This window comes from Canis lupus, chromosome 29, assembly GCF_048164855.1.
Source record: "Canis lupus baileyi chromosome 29, mCanLup2.hap1, whole genome shotgun sequence".
In the NCBI taxonomy this organism is placed as follows: Eukaryota; Metazoa; Chordata; class Mammalia; order Carnivora; family Canidae; genus Canis; species Canis lupus.
Genome location: NC_132866.1, coordinates 36,742,580 through 36,763,677, shown reverse-complemented (window position 1 = coordinate 36,763,677; position 21,098 = coordinate 36,742,580). Strand labels below are relative to the sequence as shown.

The window sequence follows — 21,098 nt, the reverse complement described above, 5'->3', positions numbered from 1 at the left end:
CCTGAAATTAAAACCCATTCCTTTTCTTCCCCTTTCATTGAAAATCTCTCAGCAGAATTATTTTGACAGTTTAGGAGCTGGTATGGACAGAAGAGGCCAATAAGAAATATACTTATGTGGTTACCAGGTTTCCATAAATGGGCTGGACATTCTGTCATTTTAGAAAAAAGAAAACAAGCTGGGCGTGAAAATGTAGCTTTTATCATTAAAGTTTTTTCTGTATGTATTGCGGTTGCTTGGACCTCAGTATCATTTCCATGTTTGTTTGTTTATTATTTATAATTTTGTTTCTGTTTTAAAGATTTTATTTAGATTTTTAAAAAATTTAAATTCAGTAAATTAACATATAGCATATTATTAGTTTCAGAGGTAGAGGTCATCAGTGAATGCAACGTGAATTTTTATTTGTTTTATTTTTATTATTTTTTTTTAAAGATTTTATTTATTCATGAGAGACACAGGGAGAGAGTCAGAGACACAGAGGGAGAAGCAGGCTCCCTGCAGGGAGTCCGATGTGGGACTCGATCCCAGGGTCTCCAGGATCACGCCCTGGGCTGGAGACAGTGCCAAACCACTGAGCCACCCGGGCTGCCCACTATGTGAATTTTTTTTTTTTTTTTTCACTATGTGAATTTTTAAATGAGATTGTCAGTTGCCACAACATATGCCTCTTGGGATTTTGATTGCAGTTGCATTGAATCCGTAGTTCAGTTTTGGAAGAATTGATAACAATATTGAGTTTACCAAACAGTGAACAAGGTGTATCTCAATTTCTTTTAGTCTCCTTTAATTTCTTTGAACACTGTTTTGCAGTTTCCAGAGCATGGGTCTTTCACATCTTTTGTCAGATTTATCCCTTAGGTATTTCATGATTTTTGATGCTATTCCAAATAGTATTGGTTTTTAAAATCTGTTTCTGACTTTCTTCCCAATATATAAAAGAATAATTGATTTTGCATTTTGATCATGTATTTTGATATGTTGCTAAACTCATTTAATAGTTCTAGTAACGTTTTTGTAGATTCTGGTTGATTTTTATATATAAATGTTAATGTCTGTGAATGAAGAGAATTTTTTTTTCCCCAATCTGGATGCCCTTTCCTTTTCTCTTCTTTTCTCTTCTCTTCTCTTCTCTTCTCTTCTCTTCTCTTCTCTTCTCTTCTCTTCTCTTCTCTTCTCTTCTCTCTCTTCTCTTCCTCTCTCTCTGTCTCTCTCTCGTTTTTCCTGATTACATTTACTAGAACCTCTAGTACAGAGTTGAGTAAAAATGGTGAGAGCAGGGCACCTGGGTGTTTCAGTGGTTGAGCATCTGCCTTCGCCTCAGGTCCTGATCTCAGGTCCTGGGATAGAGTCTCTCATCGGGCTCCCCGCGGGGATCCTGCTTCTCTTCTGCCTCTGTCTCTGCCTCTCTGTGTCTCTCATGAATAAATAAATTAAAAAAAAAAACAACGGTGAGAGCAGAAATCCTTGTCTTGTTACTTACCTTGCTATTCATCTTAGATTCAGTCTTTCATCATTAAGGATGATATTAGCTGTAGATTTTTATAAATGCCCTTTGTCTGAAAGAAATTCCTGTCTATTCTACTTTGCTGTGAATTATTATGAATGGATGTTGAATACTTACGTCAATTTCATGTAATCATTCAAATGCCCCACCCCCCACTTTTTTACATCTGGTAGGGATAAACATTTCTTTATTTTTTTAAAATACGGTTATTTACCCAAATTGATTTTTTAAAAGATTACTTATTTATTTATTTATGAGAGACAGAGAGAGTCAGAGACACAGGCAGAGGGAGAAGCAGGCTCCATGCAGGGAGTCCGATGTGGGACTTGATCCCAGGTCCCCAGGATCACGCCCTGGGCTGAAGGTGGTACTAAACTGCTGAGCCACCCAGGCTGCCCATAAATTGATTTTTGAATGCTAAACTGACCTTGCATTTCTGAGGTAAAACATTTTTGGTCAGGATATGTTATTCTATTTTATATATTGGTTAATACTTTTTAGGGAATTTTTGCACGTGTCTTAATTAGGGATATTATTCTGGAATTTTTTTCTGGGGATATCTTTGTCAGATGGTGGTGTGAAGTTTATTTCATACTCAAAATTAGTTGAAAAGTGTTCCCTTTATTTTCTTGAAGGCCTCTCTGTGATTTGTACGATTTATCCTAAAGTGTTTGAGAGAAGTTAGGCTAGTGAATTACCAAGGCTGGGAGGTTTTTTGGGAATTATTTTGTTTATTTGAATATAAGTTGAATTTCTTTAATAGATATTCAACTATGTTAAGATTTTCTAGTTTTTGTGTGTTTTTTTTAGCAAGTTGTATTTAGTAATTGTTTCCTTTTTACTTAGGACAAAAACCACATTTCTTTAGAATTACTTTTAAAAATGAGCTAAACTCATTTCTTCCCAAAGTCAGGAATAAAGAGAATGCTGTAGAGCAAAAAAAAAAAAAAATTTTTTTTTGGATAGAATTGAACATTTGGGATAATAGACTATTCTGGTTGCATGTTGTTTATTCTAGAATACTGTGTTTTAGTGACTTAGAGCCCTGTTATTTGTGTTTAGTGTAAAGGTTAGGATCTTATGGAAAAGAGATATATTGTAAACTTCAAGTATAAATATAAAAGGTAGAGGAAACTGAGTCTTTTGTGGTATATTTTTTAAAGCAGATTTACTTCTCTTTAGATGTAGAAAACGGTTACAAACAGAAGAATCACTGTTTGCTTAGAGGTTCTGTATAGTCTCAGCTTGTTATGTAATAGCCACTTTAAAGAAAGGTGATTTCTGAAAAGCCATATTTTGCATTTTAAAAATACAGTTATTTTGTTCTTTTTAAGGCAAATAGTTTGGAATCCAAAGATTATCTCCAGGTTTATCTTCGGATAAGACCATTTACACAGTCAGAAAAAGAACACGAGTCTGAGGTTTGTGTTGACTTTAACTGGATTTTGCTTTCATTAAATGGACAAAATACCATTGTTTTTATATATTTATTGTGGGACTTTATTTATGTATGTATGCATGTACGTATGTATGTGTTCTAGGGCTGTGTGTATATGTTGGACTCACAGACTCTTTTGCTGAAAGATCCTCAGAGCATCCTTGGTCGGTTAAGTGAGAAAAGCTCTGGGCAGATGGCACAGAAATTTACTTTCTCCAAGGTAAGTACTTATGTGAAACTGAAGATTTTTCTTTTAAGTAGAAGAAATTTGGCTTAGGCTAAATAGCTACATAATTATATATAATGAACTATATATATATATCATGTGCTTGTGGGACTTAGGTGTTAGGCACTTGTATGGTATTTTTTTTCTTAAGAGTAGAACCCAAATTTCAGGTTTGTAAATATGTAATTGGAAGGGAATAAATTCCTGTATAGTGTTTTTTAAACCCTTTTTGTTTTAAGAGATGTACTTTTAAATTTTCAATGAAAACTTGATTTACTAGGTTGGATTTCTATCTTGAAAACTTTTTGACAGTAAACTATTATGTATATTTGTGAGAGTTGGGGCTATGGCACCTATCTTAAGTGTATCTTATAAAAGAAATCTTTTATTTTATTTTATTTTATTTTATTTTATTTTATTTTATTTTATTTTATTTTATTTATTTTATTTTATTTTATTTTTTTAAATTTTTATTTATTTATGATAGTCACAGAGAGAGAGAGAGGCACAGAGACACAGGCAGAGGGAGAAGCAGGCTCCATGCACCGGGAGCCCGACGTGGGATTCGATCCCGGGTCTCCAGGATCGCGCCCTGGGCCAAAGGCAGGCGCCAAACCGCTGCGCCACCCAGGGATCCCAAAAGAAATCTTTTAAATTTTTGAAACATGAGGGGTGCCTGGCTGGCTTAGTTGGGGGAACATACAACTCTTGATCTCAGGGTCATGAGTTTTAGCCCCATGTTGGTTGGCTGTAGAGATACTTAAATAAATAAACCTAAAAAAATAAATTTTGTTAAAACATGAGTTATAGGGTAGAATTGATTGTAAACATTTACTTGAATTTTCTAAAAAGACTTGTTTTAAAAAATGCTTATTAGGTTTTTGGCCCAGAAACTACACAGAAGGAATTCTTCCAGGGTTGCATTATGCAGCCAGTGAAGGACCTCTTGAAAGGACAAAGTCGGCTGATTTTTACTTATGGGCTAACCAATTCAGGAAAAACGTATACGTTTCAAGGTAATATGTATTATTTTTGCCAGAAAAGAAAAAAGCACTAATGTTTACTCATTCTCATAATACTTCCATGTAATTATGTTTCCATTACCTCGTACATTTGCTCCATTTTTAATAGTAATAGCATATATATTTCTTTTAAATTTCTTTTTATTGGAGTTCAATTTGCCAACATATAGCATAACACCCAGTGCTCATCCTGTCAAGTGCCCCCCTCAGTGCCCGTCACCCAGTCACCCCAACCCCCCGCCCACCTCCTTTTCCACCACCCCTTGTTCGTTTCCCAGAGTTAGGTGTCTCTCATGTTCTGTCACCCTCTCTGATAGTAATAGCATATTGAATGTGTATTGCCAGTGGCTTTTTTTTTTCTTTTTAAATTTTTTAAGGTATTTATTTATTTATTTATGATAGTCACAGAGAGAGAGAGAGGCAGAGACACAGGCAGAGGGAGAAGCAGGCCCCATGCACCGGGAGCCCGATGTGGGACTAGATCCCGGGTCTCCAGGATTGCGCCCTGGGCCAAAGGCAGGCGCCAAACTGCTGCACCATCCAGGGATCCCTGCCAGTGGCTTTTGATTCAGGTTGATTTAATTCATTTGTGAAATTACTTTCCCAGTATGATAGAGAATTATTAGATGATAAAAGTTCAGGAAAAGGATTTATGTGATGCAGTGAATTAAGTATGGATACCCAGGGAATCATTTTGGCATTTTGTTTACTTTTATACGTTGTGATTATGGGTAATTGCAAATCTTATGGCGTGATCTCAATGTAAAATTTCAGGTTTGCATCAGTATAATAGTTGATAAAATACCCATTATACAATGAATAGCAAAGTGATGGAAAACTGAATAATCCTTCAGCTTCTCTTGCTTTTGTCTTAGTTGTCCATTCTTGCTTGTTGGTGGTATAAAAGGAGCATTGGTAATCCAGGAACATTTGCACTTTCCTACTACTCTAAGCGAGTATAAAACAAAAATTCTTTTCACAGGCACAGAAGAAAATATTGGTATTCTGCCGCGAACTTTGAATGTATTATTTGATAGTCTTCAGGAAAGACTATATACAAAGATGAACCTTAAACCACATAGATCTAGAGAATATTTACGGTTATCACCATACCAAGAGAAAGAAGAGGTTGCTAGCAAAAGTGCATTGCTTCGGCAAATTAAAGAGGTATGGAAGTAGTCTAGTATGTGAAAAATATATACATCATGATCTTTTATAAGCTCTTTACTTTGTTTCAGCCTATATTAGAATATTTCCTGGTGGTGTTGGTGATGGTTGGTTGTCTTTTTTTTTTTTTTTTTTAAAGAAAAATATAAATTTGTTTGAAGACTTCTCTTTTTGCCTTATATCTTACAAATAGCAGAAATGTTTAAACAATACAAATGTAAATGGTTCTAAAATCTTTTTTGGTTGTTGTAGAAATAGTTCTGTAATGATTCAAAATTTTTTTAAAAAGTAAATTTTAAAAATTAAAACTAAAATTTAAAATTATAGAAGTAAAAGTAATTTGTACACACAAAATCTAATAAACAAGGGATATGAGAAGTAAAAAGTGAAACTTTCTTATAACATTTATCTGTTAGGTTATGTATTGGTCTCTTTTCTCTAGTAGTTTTTCACAAAATGCTTTTTGTAAAGGTATATTTGTCTATTCTTCCTGTTTCTTTTGGATTTTATGTTTTTTTTTTCAGACATTTATCCTCTTCAAGATTGTTAAAACTATTAACAATTTTTATAGATAGTTGCAAAATATTGGTGGGGTTTTTCTTTTTTAAGATTTAGAAATCAGGGTTTCAAAGTAATAAAAGATTTTTTGCTCAGTGGAGTTCAAAGCCCAGAGTCCATGATTATGATTTCTGAATTAAAATAGTTTAAAAATTATAGAGATTAGTAGGTAATTACAGGATTTTTTTTTTTTTAAAGATCTTATTTATTTATTCATGAGAGACAGAGAGACAGAGACATAGGCAGAAGGAAAAGCAGGGTCCCTGCAGGGAACCTGATGTGGGACTCGATCCCAGGACTCTGGGATCACGACCTGAGCCGAAGGCATACACTCAACCGCTGAGCCACCCAGGTGCCCCTCTTAGAGGAAATTGAAGTCATTAATAATGAAAAAAATTTGTCTTACAAGTTATCCAGTTAAAACATTGTATTACCTACGAAGCTATTAAAATATTTAAAAAATGAAATCATGCTTTCGTACATTGTAAAATGTGTTTTTAAAAGGAGTTTGGCAGTACTGTAGGACTTTAAAAACATTTTCCATGTTTTTTTATCCACTAATTCACACTTAGGGATACGTCCTAAGGAAATAATTAGAATGCAGAAGAAAAAAATTATAAATGAAGATTTTTATCTTAGTATTATTTTTACTGACAAAACTTTGTAAATAATCTAAATATTCTTGATAGAATAATTAAGTCATTTCACATCTATTCAGTTACATAGCCACCATTATTTGTTTACAAATAATTTTTAATTACAGCGAGTAAAAGTAAAAGCTTTCAATGTAATAAATGTGGGGAAAATGATAGGAAGGAACATATTGAAATATTACTAATAATTGTGAGTGACAGGGATGTGATGATATTCTTTTTAATACTTTTCTGTAGTTTCCCAGATTTCTTATTATGAGACTGTGTTATTTAACTAGGGGAAAGGATTAATAAGTCTTTGAATTGAGTAGATGAAAGGTTGTGGTTTGGTTAGTGACTTTCTCGGATAGATATGATATACTGGCTATTTAATCTCAACTAAAAATGGTATTTAACTTAAAAAAATGTTGTTCCTTTTAGGTTGTGATGCAGAATGATAGTTATGAAAGTCTTTATGGTAAGGTTTCCTTTCTCCATTTACTTTTCAAATGTTGATTATATGAAATACACTTGTAGCTTTTAATTTTTGAATCACTCCTAATGATTTAATTTTTTTAATCACAGTAATTCTTAGAAAATGGTACATAACAATATGAAATAACACTGTAAAGTTTTATTTGGATTTAATATCACAGAGAATTCCTTTCACTTGTAACTTTCATTTAGAATTCAAGAGATAATATTTTTTCTTTGTCTTTTACATGTAACTTCAGTTTGGTTCATTGGCATTCTTTCTTTTTTTATTTTTTTAACTTTCTTTTTTTTTCTTTGTAAGATTTTATTTATTCATGAGAAACAGAGAGAGAGAGAAAGGCAGAGACACAGGCAGAGGGACAAGCAGGCTCCATGCAGGGAGCCCGATGTGGGTCTCTGGATCATGCCCTGGGCTGAAGGTGGTGCCAAACCGCTGAGCCACCTGGGCTGCCCCATTGGCATTCTTTCAAAAAAGAAAAGAAAGATAAAAAGAAGCCAACCTTTGGTTAATACACATTTTTTTTTTTTTTTTTTAAACATCTGCTTTGGTCCAAAAAGTGTTTTACATTGCTGGTTAAAAAGATTAAGGATAATTAGTTTTTCGAGTCTAGGAGTCTTGATCTGTCTCATCTCATTTTTAGTCAATTTCTTAATTTTGTGATTATTCTTTTGTATTTTTTGTAGGAAGTTTAACAAACTCTTTGAATATCCCAGAGTCTGAAGAATCAATGAAAGACTGTGAACAAGCTAGCTTGAATATGAATAATAATATAAAATTTTCTGTGTGGGTTTCTTTCTTTGAGATTTACAATGAATGTGTTTATGACTTGTTTGTTCCCGTATTATCTAAGTTCCAAAAGAGAAAGATACTACGCCTTTCGCAAGATGTAAAGGGCTATTCTTTTATAAAAGGTATAGTAATGAGTGCTTTTTATCTTATTGTTCTGAAGTTTCTTTCTAATCTTTGTTACATCAAACTAGAGATCGAAAACTTTTATATTATTAACATCAACATTATAAAAAAAAGTTTGTGCTTTGGAAGTGTGTTTTGGTATGTTAATTAAACCTGAATGTATAGGGGTCAATGTAAATACTGCTTTGCTTGAATATCATTGATGGGATTCTGGGAAGAGCTGTGTGTGTTGGTGTTCACATTGTTCTGTTACTTTATAGCTGCCGTGGATCTATGGAAATGTTTCTGTTCTTCCACAGTGGTGTTTTTTTCAACTTTTTAAAACCACTGCTCAAAGTAGGAAGTACATACATACATATTAACATCATGACCTGTACTCACATGTGTGTATATATATGTATACATATTTACAACTCAGAATAATTATGCTTACTCTTAGTACAAAGAATGCACTTTGATGTTTTTCTGTATTCTACTTCTCTTTTATAAAGTGCCGGGTATGACTTTAAATTTGGCTTCATGATTCACTTAGGAATTGTAGTCTGCAGTATCTCACATCTAGGTAATTTTGTAGGTGTAGTTCACAATATGCTTTGTCTTTTTTTTTTTTTTCCCCCTGGATGTTTAATTCTAAGTAATATTTTTTATTTTTAATTTTCTCTTTAGCCTACTGTTGAAAAACATTTATCTGTGTTTTTATAACTTAAATATTGGAAAATAATTCGAATGTCCTTCTTTTTGTATATCATTTTTCTAGTGGAATGTGAAATAGCTGAATGGATTCCACCTAAGGGGTGTTATTAAAAGATTTCATTATGTCTTTGGGAAAAGAGGTTACAAATCTCCAAAAAGATTACATTGTACAACAATGCTGTTTTTCTAAAGTGATATGTGTCCTCTTTTATTTTTTAAAGATCTACAGTGGATTCAAGTGTCTGATTCCAAAGAAGCATATAGACTTTTAAAACTAGGAATAAAGCACCAGAGTGTTGCCTTCACAAAGCTAAACAATGCTTCTAGTAGGAGGTAAAGAGGAAATCCTGCCATGTGAACTTGAAGTACCCAGGGTATTCTGTGCTATTGTAAATACAACTAATTTAAGATTAAATTAGTAGGTTCTCTGATATGTTAAATGAATTCATAGGCATAAAAAAAATACTCTTTTAACTGAAGAGCACTAAACACATAAGATTATTAGGACTATTTCTTGTTCTAACAAAATTTACTAATTTGCATGGAATCTCTTAGTTGTTTTATATGTGAATATCTAAGCTCAATATTGTAACAGTTGCCTGCAATATGCATCTCAAGGGGTTAAAGAATGATGTTTTTGAAGGAAGGGATTGAGGCATGAGAGACAAAAGGAAATAAGTTTAATCAGTGAGATGTTTATTACTATTATTTTTTAAAGATTTTATTTATTTATTCATGAGAGACACAGGCAGAGGGAGAAGCAGGCTCCATGCAGGGAGCCTGACGTGGGACTCAATCCCGGGTCTCCAGGATCATGCCCCAGGCTGAAGGTGGCACTAAACCGCTGAGCCACCTGGGCTGCCCAACAGCTGTGAGATGTTTAAAACAAGTGGTCTCTTAGGGGGGAAAGAGCCATCCCCAATGCTCAGAATGGCATGCAGATGGTATAGGATCCAGATAATCCTGTATTTGGGCCTAATGTATGCTTTGCTTTAGGTGTCTACTTGAAGAAAATTAGCTATACATATACACACACAGACACACACACACACACGTATATATATATACACACACACATATATACACATGTATATACATATATATATATACACATACACCATTTTAACCAATAGTACGATTTTTTGCAAGTAAATAGAGATTTTATTATGTTATTTCACTAATTGAAGTTTGAATGTTAAGAGAAGAAGAGGGTTCAAGGAATTTGGGGCTAAATGAGAGATAGGTGTTTGGTTTTAGGGAGTTAGTATGTAGGTGACAATGGAACATTGGATTGAAATATCTGTCAACTAGTTGGAAAATGCAATGCCGGAGGTATGGCTGGTATTAGGAAATAAATGTTGATTTTTTTTTTTTTTTTTTGCTTGCTTTGCCTATTTAGAATACAGAAATTAAAAGATACCATTTGATTTTTGTATTTTCTTTTAGTCACAGCATATTCACTATTAGAATATTACAGATTGAAGATTCTGAAATGCCTCGTGTAATGCGCGTCAGTGAGTAAGTTTAGCATTCTTTAAATTGTAATTATTTTGGGGGCGCTTGGGTGGCTCAGTTGGTTAAACGTCAGACTCTTGGTTTCAGCTCAGGTCAAGATCTCAGGATTGTGAGATTGAGCCCTGTGCAGGGTTCTGTGCTGAGCATGGAGCCTGCTCACAGTTCTCTCTTTCCCTCTGCCCTCATCCCTACTCATGCGTTCTATCTCTCTTAAAAAATATATTGTAATTATTTTGAATTGTTCTGTTTTGAAGAACTTTTTATAGTTTTTGTGTGTGTTTTTTTTTTTTTTTTTTGTTAATTTAGATTGTGTTTATGTGATCTTGCTGGTTCAGAAAGAACCATGAAGACACAGAATGAAGGGGAAAGGCTAAGAGAGACTGGTAACATCAACACTTCTTTATTGACTCTGGGGAAGTGTATCAATGTTTTGAAAAACAGTGAAAAGTCAAAGTAAGTGTTACTTGAAGTGCTACTGGCATATTAATTATTAATAACATTTAAACTTTCAACTTTAGTTTTAGAAAATTCTTTTTTGTTTTTAACCTTTTACATAATGACAATATATGGATTATAATAGAAATACTTAGAGTTCTTGGATTAAAAAAATTGAAATAAAAAACAGTGTCAGTTGATGCTAGTGACTCATCAAGTAAACATAATATTTTCCATAGCAAATATATGTCAACAGACACTTTAGATAATAAGCTTCTCATGGTCATTAGCATCTATGACCACTTTATTCTTAACAAATCATTGTTTTCTTCTAGATGTGATAGATTTCTGCATTAATTAGTATTTTAGACTGAGCAAATTATAATTAGCCTTCATCATTTTTAGTAAAGGTATTTCATGGTGTATATTGTAAAATTGCTTTATACTAGAAAATGCAACCCAATTCAATGTGATTTTTTTTAACATTTTGTCTAGTGAGTTATTATTATTATTAGTATTGTTAGCAGTATTTAAAGAAAATAACAAACAGAAAATGACTTTCATAGGCAGAACTAATCAGTAACCTAGAAGTCCATGATAGCTAGATTAATTATTTCTTTGTAAAATTTATCAGCATTCTTACTTTATGAGATTTGTTTTAATTTAGAGTTTTTTGAAATCTTTTCCATAGGTTTCAACAGCATGTGCCATTTCGGGAAAGTAAACTGACCCACTATTTTCAAAGTTTTTTTAATGGTAAAGGGAAAATATGCATGATTGTCAACATCAGCCAATGTTATTTTGCCTATGATGAAACGCTCAATGTGTTAAAATTCTCAGCCATTGCACAAAAAGTAAATATATTCAAATTTCTGCATATTTTGTTAAGTCTCTTATTAGAATATGAACCATTTTTTTGTCAGCATAGCTAATATATTTTGCACTTACAACTGTAAACCTAGGAAATAATGGAAAATTAAAAATGTAAACATTTGACAAGAGGCATCTGACAAGATTGAGTTTCCCTTGCTATTATTATTATTTTTAAAAAAGATTTATATATTTATTTGAGTGAGAGAGAGAGCAAGTATGGTGGAGAGGGGCAGAAGGAGAGGGAGAGAGAAACCCAAGCAGACTCCGAACTAAGTGTGGAGCCCAACGTGGGGTTCTATCCTACAACCCTGAGATCTGACCTGAGCCGAAACCAGGAGTCAGACGCCCAACCAACTGAGCCACCCAGATGTCCCCAATTTAGGAGCATTCTTATAAAGAATTGTCTGCTCTGCCATCAGTCTAGTTCACATAGTGGCTAATCAGGAAGCCCTTTTGCTTGAAGTCCTTATATGTTTGCTTGCATAGGTCTTTTTTATTTTTTATTTTATTTTATTTATTTATTTTTTTGATTTTTGGTATGTATGTATGTATGTATTTGTTTATTTATTTTTTATTGGAGTTCAATTTGCCAACATATAGCATAACACCCAGTGCTCATCCCATCAAGTGCCCCCCTCAGTGCCCATCACCCAGTCACCCCCTCCCCCCACCCACCTCTCTTTCCACCATCCCTTGTTTGTTTCCCCTAGTTAGGAGTCTCTCATGTTCTGTCTCTGCATAGGTCTTTTTTAAACACTAGAGTTGTCATTTGACTTAAATGTGTGAAATTATTTTTTAGTTGACAATTTTTCCTTTTCTGTTTTAAAAGTCACATTGAATATTTTAACAGGTTTATGTTCCAGACACTTTAAATTCTTCTCAGGAAAAATCATTTGGACCTGCCAAGTCTTCTCAAGATGCATCGCTAGATATTAATAATTCAGTTAATAAAATGTTAAATGTAAAAAGATCCACAATTTTATGGGAAAGTGGTTTAGAAGACTTGGTGGAAGATGAAGATCTAACTGAGAATCCAGAAAACGGTGAAGAAAACCAAAACGGTGAACTTACTGATGAAGATCTAGATAAAACGTTAGAGGAAGATAAGGCTTTCATTAGCTACGAGGAGAAGAGAGTATGTATTAAGAACTCGTAATTCTAAGCTTGGCTTACTATTATTGTGAAGTTAGGGATAAGAATATTAAGGCTTCCTCTCTTCTAACTTTTTTCAACAATATACTAAATTTTTTATATATCTCAACTTTTTTTTTTTTTGAAAAAAAAATTTTTTTTTAAAGATTTTAGTTTTAAGCAAACTGTATATCCAGTGTGGGGCTTGACCTCGCAACTCTGAGCTCAAGAGTTGGACACTGCACCAACTGAGCCAGTTAGGCTCCCTTGTGCTTTGAAAAATTTTAAACCTAGAGAAAGATTAGTACAATGAAAACCCATTAGATTTGCTTGGATTTGCCAGGTAACATTTTACCATGTTTCATTCTCCATGTATAAGTGAATACACATTTTTTTTTTGCCTCTATCATTTGAAAACAAGGTGTAGACATAATGATACCTTACAATTAATTTTTTTTTTACCTTACAACTAATTACTTCAGCATGTATTTCTTAATAATGTAGACATATTCCTTATAATCACAAGACCATTTTCACACCTAAGCAATTTAACACTGATACAATAATATAATTAGTTATGCTGACCATATTGAGATTTTTTCATTGGTCCCAGTATGTATGTCCTTTATAGCCACTTTGATTTTGATCTACAACCAAAGTTAACACATTGCTTTTGAATGTCAGGTTTCTTGTGTTTCTTTAGTTATTTATAATCTTGTAAAGATTTTTGAGAAATTGAGGTTGATTGTCTTGTAGCGTACCCCCACTCTGGATTTCTCTGATTTTTCTTCGTGATTTAGGTTTTACACTATTATGTAGGTCAAGTTGTGAATTTCCCATTGCATCCTATCAGGAGACACATGATGTCTGATTTCTCCATTCTTGGTTATGCTAAGTTTTGCTCATTTGGTTAAGGTATTGTGTTTCAGATCTCTTTTCATTGTAAAAGTATATTACCTATGGGATGATACTTTGAGGTCATGTGAATACCTTGTTCCTCACTATCCTTTGACCAATATCCTTGTTCCTCAATATCCTTTATCGCATACCCCACCAAACCTACTTTGCAGTCTTTTTTTTTTTTTTTTTTAAAGATTTTATTTATTTATTCATGAGACACATAGAGAGGCAGAGGGAGAAGCGGGCTCCACACAGGGAGCCCGACTTGGGACTCGATCCCAGGTCTCCAGGATCACGCCCTGGGCCAAAGGCAGGCGCTAAACCGCTGAGTCACCCAGGGATCCCCCCCCCACTTTGCAGTCTTAAGTACAAGCACCAATCAAAATGTCTACCCAGTACCAATCAGGAATTGGTTCGTCATCTTATATTTACAATAAATAAGATTAAACAATGGTATTTTTAGCCTGTGTCCAAATACAGTTCACACGTTTATTTACGTTGTATTAATCTTGAGATTTAGATCACGTTCACATTACCGGTTACCGGTATGTGAACTGGTTCCCCTTATTAACTGGTTCCCCTTATTACCTTGCCATAACTGTCTGTATATATGGAGTCTTATTGTCCTAGGATAACTGGTAACCTTGTGCTCATGGGTGTGCTTTAATGGTGTTGACAAATCTCATATCATAGTACACTTGGACTTTAGAAGTCCAAGTAGATGGAAGAGATATTGGGTTTAATATTCTCATTTTAATAATTTACTTCATTGTCCCTGAAAGTCATCATTGCACTTGTATTGTTTGGAAATGAGAATAAAAGCTTCAGATGTGAGTCCCAATTTATCTGGTTCTGGTCACAATGTAATGGTATATTGTTTACCGTGGACCTCTGTAATGTAATACTTAACCTCAGTGAGAAAAGGAGCGATCAGTAGTCCTATTTTAGTTTGTATTAATCTTCTCAAAGCTAAAGTTTATGTAAAATGTTGATTAAGGTTGAAATGTTAGTAAAATTTCTGAATTTACCAGAGAAAAATAATGCTATAGTTCATAATTGAACTATATAAGTGCGTATCTTCCTATAACATTGATAAGGTACTTAAAAATTTCATCAAAGTATATTCTAATATTTAACTTTTATTCTAATATTTAACTTTTAAAAATGAACCTGAATACTGAGGAGGGCACTTGATGGGATGAACACTGGGTGTTTTACTATATGTTGGCAAATTGAATTTAAATTTTAAAAAATGTAAAAAAAAAAAAAAAAAAAGAACCTGATTAGACTACTTGCTTTATGTTATTAGCATTTTAGTTGGCATTAAAAATCATGAGATACATTGATATTAGCATATTAATACTTATGGTTCAATTAGGTAGAATTATCAGATTATTTTTTAGCAAAAACTTTATTGTGTGCTAACAATGATAAAAAATGAATTGTTGAGAATTAATAAATGAATTTCCCAAGCTATTCCTACATTCATGCAGATTTCTCTAGGTCTCCTACATTTCTTCTTTTATCATTACAGTTTATTGGTTTAAACTGGGAAAATGTGGTTGTTTAGAATTATAAAAGATCATGGTGGAATCTGGAAAAAGAAAAAGAGGGAAACAAATCAAATATAAAGATCTCTTTACATATCACTCATGTTAATGGATTTTTTAGTATATATTATACTCTTTTGTATCCTCATTTTCATTTAAAAGTAAATTGTGCAAATTGTGAATTATTAATATGTCATCATTATTCATTACAGTAGGCTACTGTGTGATTGTACCATAATTGAACCAATCTTTTACGTTTGACTTTTGAATTAGGTTTCACTTTTCCTTAATTAAATATAAGTGCTACCATAAAACAATAGCACTGTGATAACTATTCTCATAGCCAAAACACTGGATACTGTTATATAAGTGTTTCCTCAGTATAAGTTCTTAAGAGAATTTCAAAGTTACGATATCTATAGAAAAAAATTTCAAATATAAAATTGAGACATGGAAAGATCTGCAGTTTGAGTTTATTGATTAATTTATTATTGAGAAACTTTAAGTAGAAACCTTAAGGAATATCAGTCTTTATCTTAAAATATAACCTATTTTATTACAGATCTATATTGGCTATGTCAGGTATTAATTGCTTTATTTATTCATTGTCTATATTATATGATTATATATGCTTTTTCCAAGGTCTTAGAGTTGTTGCTCATATTGGATAGGTAAAGCCACGTAAGATAAGTTTATGTAACATCTCTTTTTTCCATTTTGGAAAGTGTTTGGGGTTCTTAGTAACTATTATATGTAACACTTGGGCTTTAGATCTTGACTAATTTAAAATCTGACGTCCAGCACTTTCCACACACCTGGTCTTTACTTTCTCCACCTATGAAATATAGATGCAGCTGCCAAGCTGACGGAAGGTTGTGTGGATTGGAAGCATCAAATATGAACTCTCCAGAGTAGTTCCTGGTAGATAAAGATCTTCAAATTTTTTTCTTTCCTTCCTTTCTTAGTATAGTCATACAGTGAGACATTTGAGTTACTGTAAGTCTATTTTTAAAATATGGAGAGGTCCACCTGATTTTTCAGATTAATGAATTTCTGGAAATACATAATTTTCAGTGAGAATATTACTATTAGAAGGATGCATAATTATAGTCAACTATATTGTTATTTTGAATACTTGGACTGTACTTCTGTTGGGATATATTCTTAAAATTTTAATATTTATGTTTTAGAAACTGTTGGATTTAATAGAAGACTTGAAGAAAAAACTGATAAATGAAAGAAAAGAAAAGTTAACATTGGAATTTAAAATTCGTGATGAAGTTACACAGGAGTTTACTCAATATTTAGCTCAACGGGAAGCTGACTTTAAGTAAGTTACTTCTTTCGTGTCCTAGTAAGAATTGAGGATGTGATTTGTTCAGAATTTTTAAAAGTTATTTATACTTATATTAAGTGGCTTCTGAATTTGGACATTTTTTCTATGGGCTTAAAAGTACCTTGCTAATAATCCTCACAGTGATTCTGAGTTATATGTGAATGATTTAAAACCTCCTTTTAATTTATAAGTATTTGATCTTTGTTTATTTGTATTATTTTATTTTTTTCATCATTACAAGTGTATTCTTTAATCCCCATCACCTATCTGACCCATCCCCCTCATACATCCCACTGGTAACCATCAGTTTATTCTCTGGTTTCTTGGTTTGTCTCTTTTTTTCCCCCTTTGCTCATTTGTTTTGCTTCTTAAATTCCACATATCAGTGAGATCATATGGTATATATCTTTGACTTATTTTGCTTAGCATTATAATCTCTAGCTCCATCTATGTTGTAAATGGCAAGATTTTATTCCTTTTTATGGCTGAGTAATACTCCATCACACCCACCCACCCACCCCACCCACCCCACACATCCCACACATCCCACATACCCCACATACCTACACACACACCATATCCTTATCCATTTATCTATCAATTGACACGAGCTACTTCCATAGTTTGCCAATTATAAATAATGCTGCAGTAAACATAGGGGTGCATATATCCTTAATCTTAGAAATTAAAAAAAAAACACAAAGTAGTGCTTTTTCTTAATGTGATTAATTTGTGTTATGAAGGGAAACTCTTCTTCAGGAACGAGAGATACTTGAGGAAAATGCTGAATGTCGTTTGGCTATCTTCAAGGATTTGGTTGGTAAATGTGACACTCAAGAAGAACTAGTGAATGAAGATTGTGCCGTGAAAGTTGAAACCAAAGTATGTTTACTGAAATGTTAAGTCCAGTGAGGTTTTTGGTGGGACCATGTAGTGTATTTCATCAGTAATGAAAAAACATTAATATACTTTAGAGTTAAAAAATTTACTATGTAGCTTCATTATAATTAAGCATGCTTTGTTAAGGAATGTAAGCACAATTTGTTTATAACTATTAGAATAGAAAAAAGTTATGTGTCTGTTATGCTTATATCTCATTTTGGTGTTGCTTTTGAGTCATTGTATTGATTATAGGTAAGTAGATTCCTTTTAGTCTGAATATGAGATATCTGTCTTAGATTTGTGTTAATCTTAAATAGTTTTAAAAGGGCCTAAGAGTCCTTTATGCTGGTCTGATTAGAGCAAAAACATTATATGTAAAAGGATTTCTCTTATTGGCTGACTTACCTTTCCCTGCTGTTGAAATATTCTTTTCTGCTGCTTCTATTTTAATTGATGTCTTTTGAGGGTTGTTCCTTTTTTTTTTTTTTTTTTTTATTACTCAGTTTAGGGGCCTGGGATGGTGATGTCCTGGCTCTTGCTGTCAGATTATCTCTACATGTCCCAGACATGATTTGGCTCTTGGTTTGAGTTGTGATATTGGAGGTTTGTTTCCTCAGCTGTCCCAACAGAGACTTAGGAGACATATAAGTGAAAGTATACCTGAACTGTTTGTCATAATTGTTCTATGATGACTTATCATAGCTTATGACATTTATTTTAATGAAGTTATGTTTTGTGTTCTGTAAAACAGAAAATGAGTACTGAAACACAGCTTTTTCATAATTAGAGATACTTTATTGGAAAACATTTTAAGTTGTGAATTTTTTGCTATGTATTCTTAAAACTGTCTAAATCAGATAGTGCCGCATTGTAAGAGTGAAAGCCACTGTTAACATTAGGCATGTGGTTTTTGCTATTTTTAGGAAGCACATAATTATATAGGAATTGAAGATATTATTGATTCTCTTCAAGATGATGTCACTGATATTAAGAAACAGGCTGAAATTGCTCACTTATATATTACATCTCTTGCTGACCCCCAGGAAGCAATTGCTTGTTTAGAAATAAAGTTTAATCAAGTTAAAGCTGAATTAGCTAAAACCAAGGAAGAATTAGTCAAAACCCAGGAAGAGTTAAAAAAGAGACAAAATGGTAAGTCGATGTATTTTAATCCATATTTAGATCTTATTTACTATTAAAATTTTTTTGCCTTTGTTTACTTTTAGATTAATATTAGTAGAAAATGGACTTCTCAAAAAAACAAAACAAAACAAAACCAAAACACCACCACCAAACTAAGCATCAGTTTTATCAGCAAATTAAGAAATCTTCTAGGAAATTGTAAAACCATGGATTTTGTTCTGTATTTTTTATGAATTGTCCTAGTAGAGTAGATTCTGCTCTGGGCCTGTAAGTTTGGGATAGAGGGACTCCTATGGAGTGGTCCTGTTAAATTGGTGCTCCATTCCAGCTTAGAGCTATATCTGTCTGTTTACCTATCTACTTATCTAACTCAAATATATATATATAATTTATAATGTCATATATTGTCTTCAAAAGTGTTAGATGAAATATTCTGCCCTTTTCTGTGTGAAACAAGATGTGTAGAAAATAGCAGGTAAGTGGTTCTTCTACATCAAGTGGACTAGAAAGGTACTGTTTTCCTCTCTTCTTTGAAGTTTTGCCAGACATTTTTTTTTTTTACAAGTTAGCATATGTCAATAATTTTTTATCCTGGATGGGACGTTGAATGAGGCTTTTTCAGAAACATTGCCCTCTGGTGGTAGAATTAGTAGGTGAGTGCTGTGTTCTTTTCGGGCTGTCAAAATATTTTTTCCAAATGTAGCACAAGTTTCAGTGTCTGCTGTAGAAGCTTATGTTTCATGATTATTCAGTGATAATATTTTTAGATGCTTAGATATTTATTTTCAATATTCTTATTTTTTTCAGAATCAGAAATTAATTTAAATTCATTGATTCAAGAGCTTGAGAAATCTAATAAGGTAATAGTTCAAATTTCATTTTGTCTTGATAAGGAAATTAATAATTAAGCAATTGAAGGAGCATGACTTATGACAAGGTATATTTATTTTAAAACTAACTAAAGGGATCCCTGGGTGGCGCAGCGGTTTGGCGCCTGCCTTTGGCCCGGGGCGCGATCCTGGGGACCCGGGATCGAATCCCACGTCGGGCTCCCGGTACATGGAGCCTGCTTCTCCCTCTGCCTGTGTCTCTGCCTCTCTCTCTCTCTCTCTCTGACTATCATAAATAAATTAAAAAAAAAAAAAAAAAACTAACTAAAAAAGTAATAAATGAATGTGATAAAAAGTTCAAAATTATAAGTACTTTTCAAACCTTGTGCCTTTTTTTCAATGATAGCCACTGGAAAGTTTCTTCATTCTTTCCAGAAGATATTTATTTACATATAGTAGAGAACACACACAGAACTTTTAAAAAGTTTACACAAATTAGGGATGCTTGGGTAATTTAGTTGGTTAAGCAGCTGACTCTTGATCTTAGCTCAGGTCTTGATCTCAGGGTTGTGAGTTCAATCCCCGAGCCTACTTTAAAAAAAAAAAATTTATACAAATGGGATTAATTAGTTTCGTGTCTTTGTTTTCTTCCTCTAAAGACGTCTTGGAGATAATTCTACATCAGTACATAGAGATCTGTGGCATTTTTTTCACTAGGCGTATAGTGTTGATTGATGTGTTTAGGTGGTGTTTATTTCCTCTAAAATTACTGACTTTTAAAGTATGGGACATGGCTTGAGTAGTGTGCAGCATTGAATTCTGAACATCTTTGGCACTTAGATGGTGTTTATTTCCTCTAAAATTACTGACTTTTTTAAATAAAATCTTAAAAAAATAAAAAAAATAAAAAATGAGGGCAGCCTCAGTGGCTCAGAGGTTTAGCGCCACCTTCAGCCAGGGGCGTGATACTGGAGACCTGGGATCAAGTCCCACATCGGGCTCCCTGCATGGAGCCTGCTTCTCCCTCTGCCTGTGTCTCTGCCTCTTTCTCTCTCTTTGTGTCTCTCATCAATCAATAAATAAAATCTTAAAAAAAAAAAAATAAAATAAAATTACTGACTTTTAAAGTATGGGATATGGCTTGAGTAGTGTGCAGCATTGAATTCTGAAGATCTTTGGCACTTTGTACCTTTAGATCAGATAATCATTCCAAATGGTTGTAGATGGATTTGACATTGATAGGTCTAAATATGAAATTATAAGTATACATGGAAATGAAGTAAATTCAAAGCTCTAAACATGCTGCTTTTCCTGACCTTCTCTGGTGTGGGTCTTCTTACACCAGTTTACACTTACACTTCTAAAGAGCTAAATATTTTAAGATATAATCAGACATAAATCAAGATCTTTGGTATCTAATATGCAGCATTTAAAGAAATAACAAAATAATGTTATCAGAAGACATGACAGCTACTGTTTAAGGTGATTTCTAATCTTTTCCTTATTTTTTCTGGTTAGAAAAATAGATGCTAGTTGTAAAAATTCAGTTACATTAAACTATGTAAAATAGAAAATAAGAAGCCTACCATAATCTTCCTCCTAAATAAAAATAAGAGAAAACCAAATTGGTTGGCAGCATTTTTAGATGTTTACCTTTTATTTACTTAAAATATTTAATTAATTTATCTGAGAGAGGGAGAGAGAGTGTGCACATGCATTAGCAGGGGAGGGGAGACACAAAGGGAGAGGGAGAAAGAGAATCTGAAGCAGACTTCCTGCTGAGCACAGAATCTGTTATGGGGCTTAATCCCAGGACCCTGAGATTGTGACCTGAGCTGCAACCAAGAGTCAG

The 21,098-nt window shown here is 33.2% G+C and overlaps 1 protein-coding gene across 6 annotated transcripts in view; it reads left to right on the top strand.

Moving 5' to 3' along the window:
* The window catches only part of KIF20B (kinesin family member 20B), an 80,726-nt gene that overhangs the window by 6,598 nt on the left and 53,030 nt on the right, over positions 1-21,098 (top strand). For 3 of the 6 annotated variants that reach the window (XM_072806153.1, XM_072806152.1, XM_072806156.1), the window contains 15 exons: positions 2,842-2,928; positions 3,049-3,165; positions 4,049-4,187; positions 5,176-5,360; positions 6,992-7,028; positions 7,730-7,957; positions 8,873-8,984; positions 10,098-10,169; positions 10,473-10,619; positions 11,293-11,455; positions 12,325-12,609; positions 16,246-16,385; positions 17,135-17,273; positions 18,197-18,425; positions 19,224-19,276. In XM_072806153.1, the coding sequence (XP_072662254.1) occupies positions 2,842-2,928; positions 3,049-3,165; positions 4,049-4,187; positions 5,176-5,360; positions 6,992-7,028; positions 7,730-7,957; positions 8,873-8,984; positions 10,098-10,169; positions 10,473-10,619; positions 11,293-11,455; positions 12,325-12,609; positions 16,246-16,385; positions 17,135-17,273; positions 18,197-18,425; positions 19,224-19,276 (2,133 nt within the window). The remainder of the gene's footprint in view (positions 1-2,841; positions 2,929-3,048; positions 3,166-4,048; positions 4,188-5,175; positions 5,361-6,991; positions 7,029-7,729; positions 7,958-8,872; positions 8,985-10,097; positions 10,170-10,472; positions 10,620-11,292; positions 11,456-12,324; positions 12,610-16,245; positions 16,386-17,134; positions 17,274-18,196; positions 18,426-19,223; positions 19,277-21,098) is intronic. The other 3 variants (XM_072806157.1, XM_072806154.1, XM_072806155.1) reach the window with 2 other exon arrangements.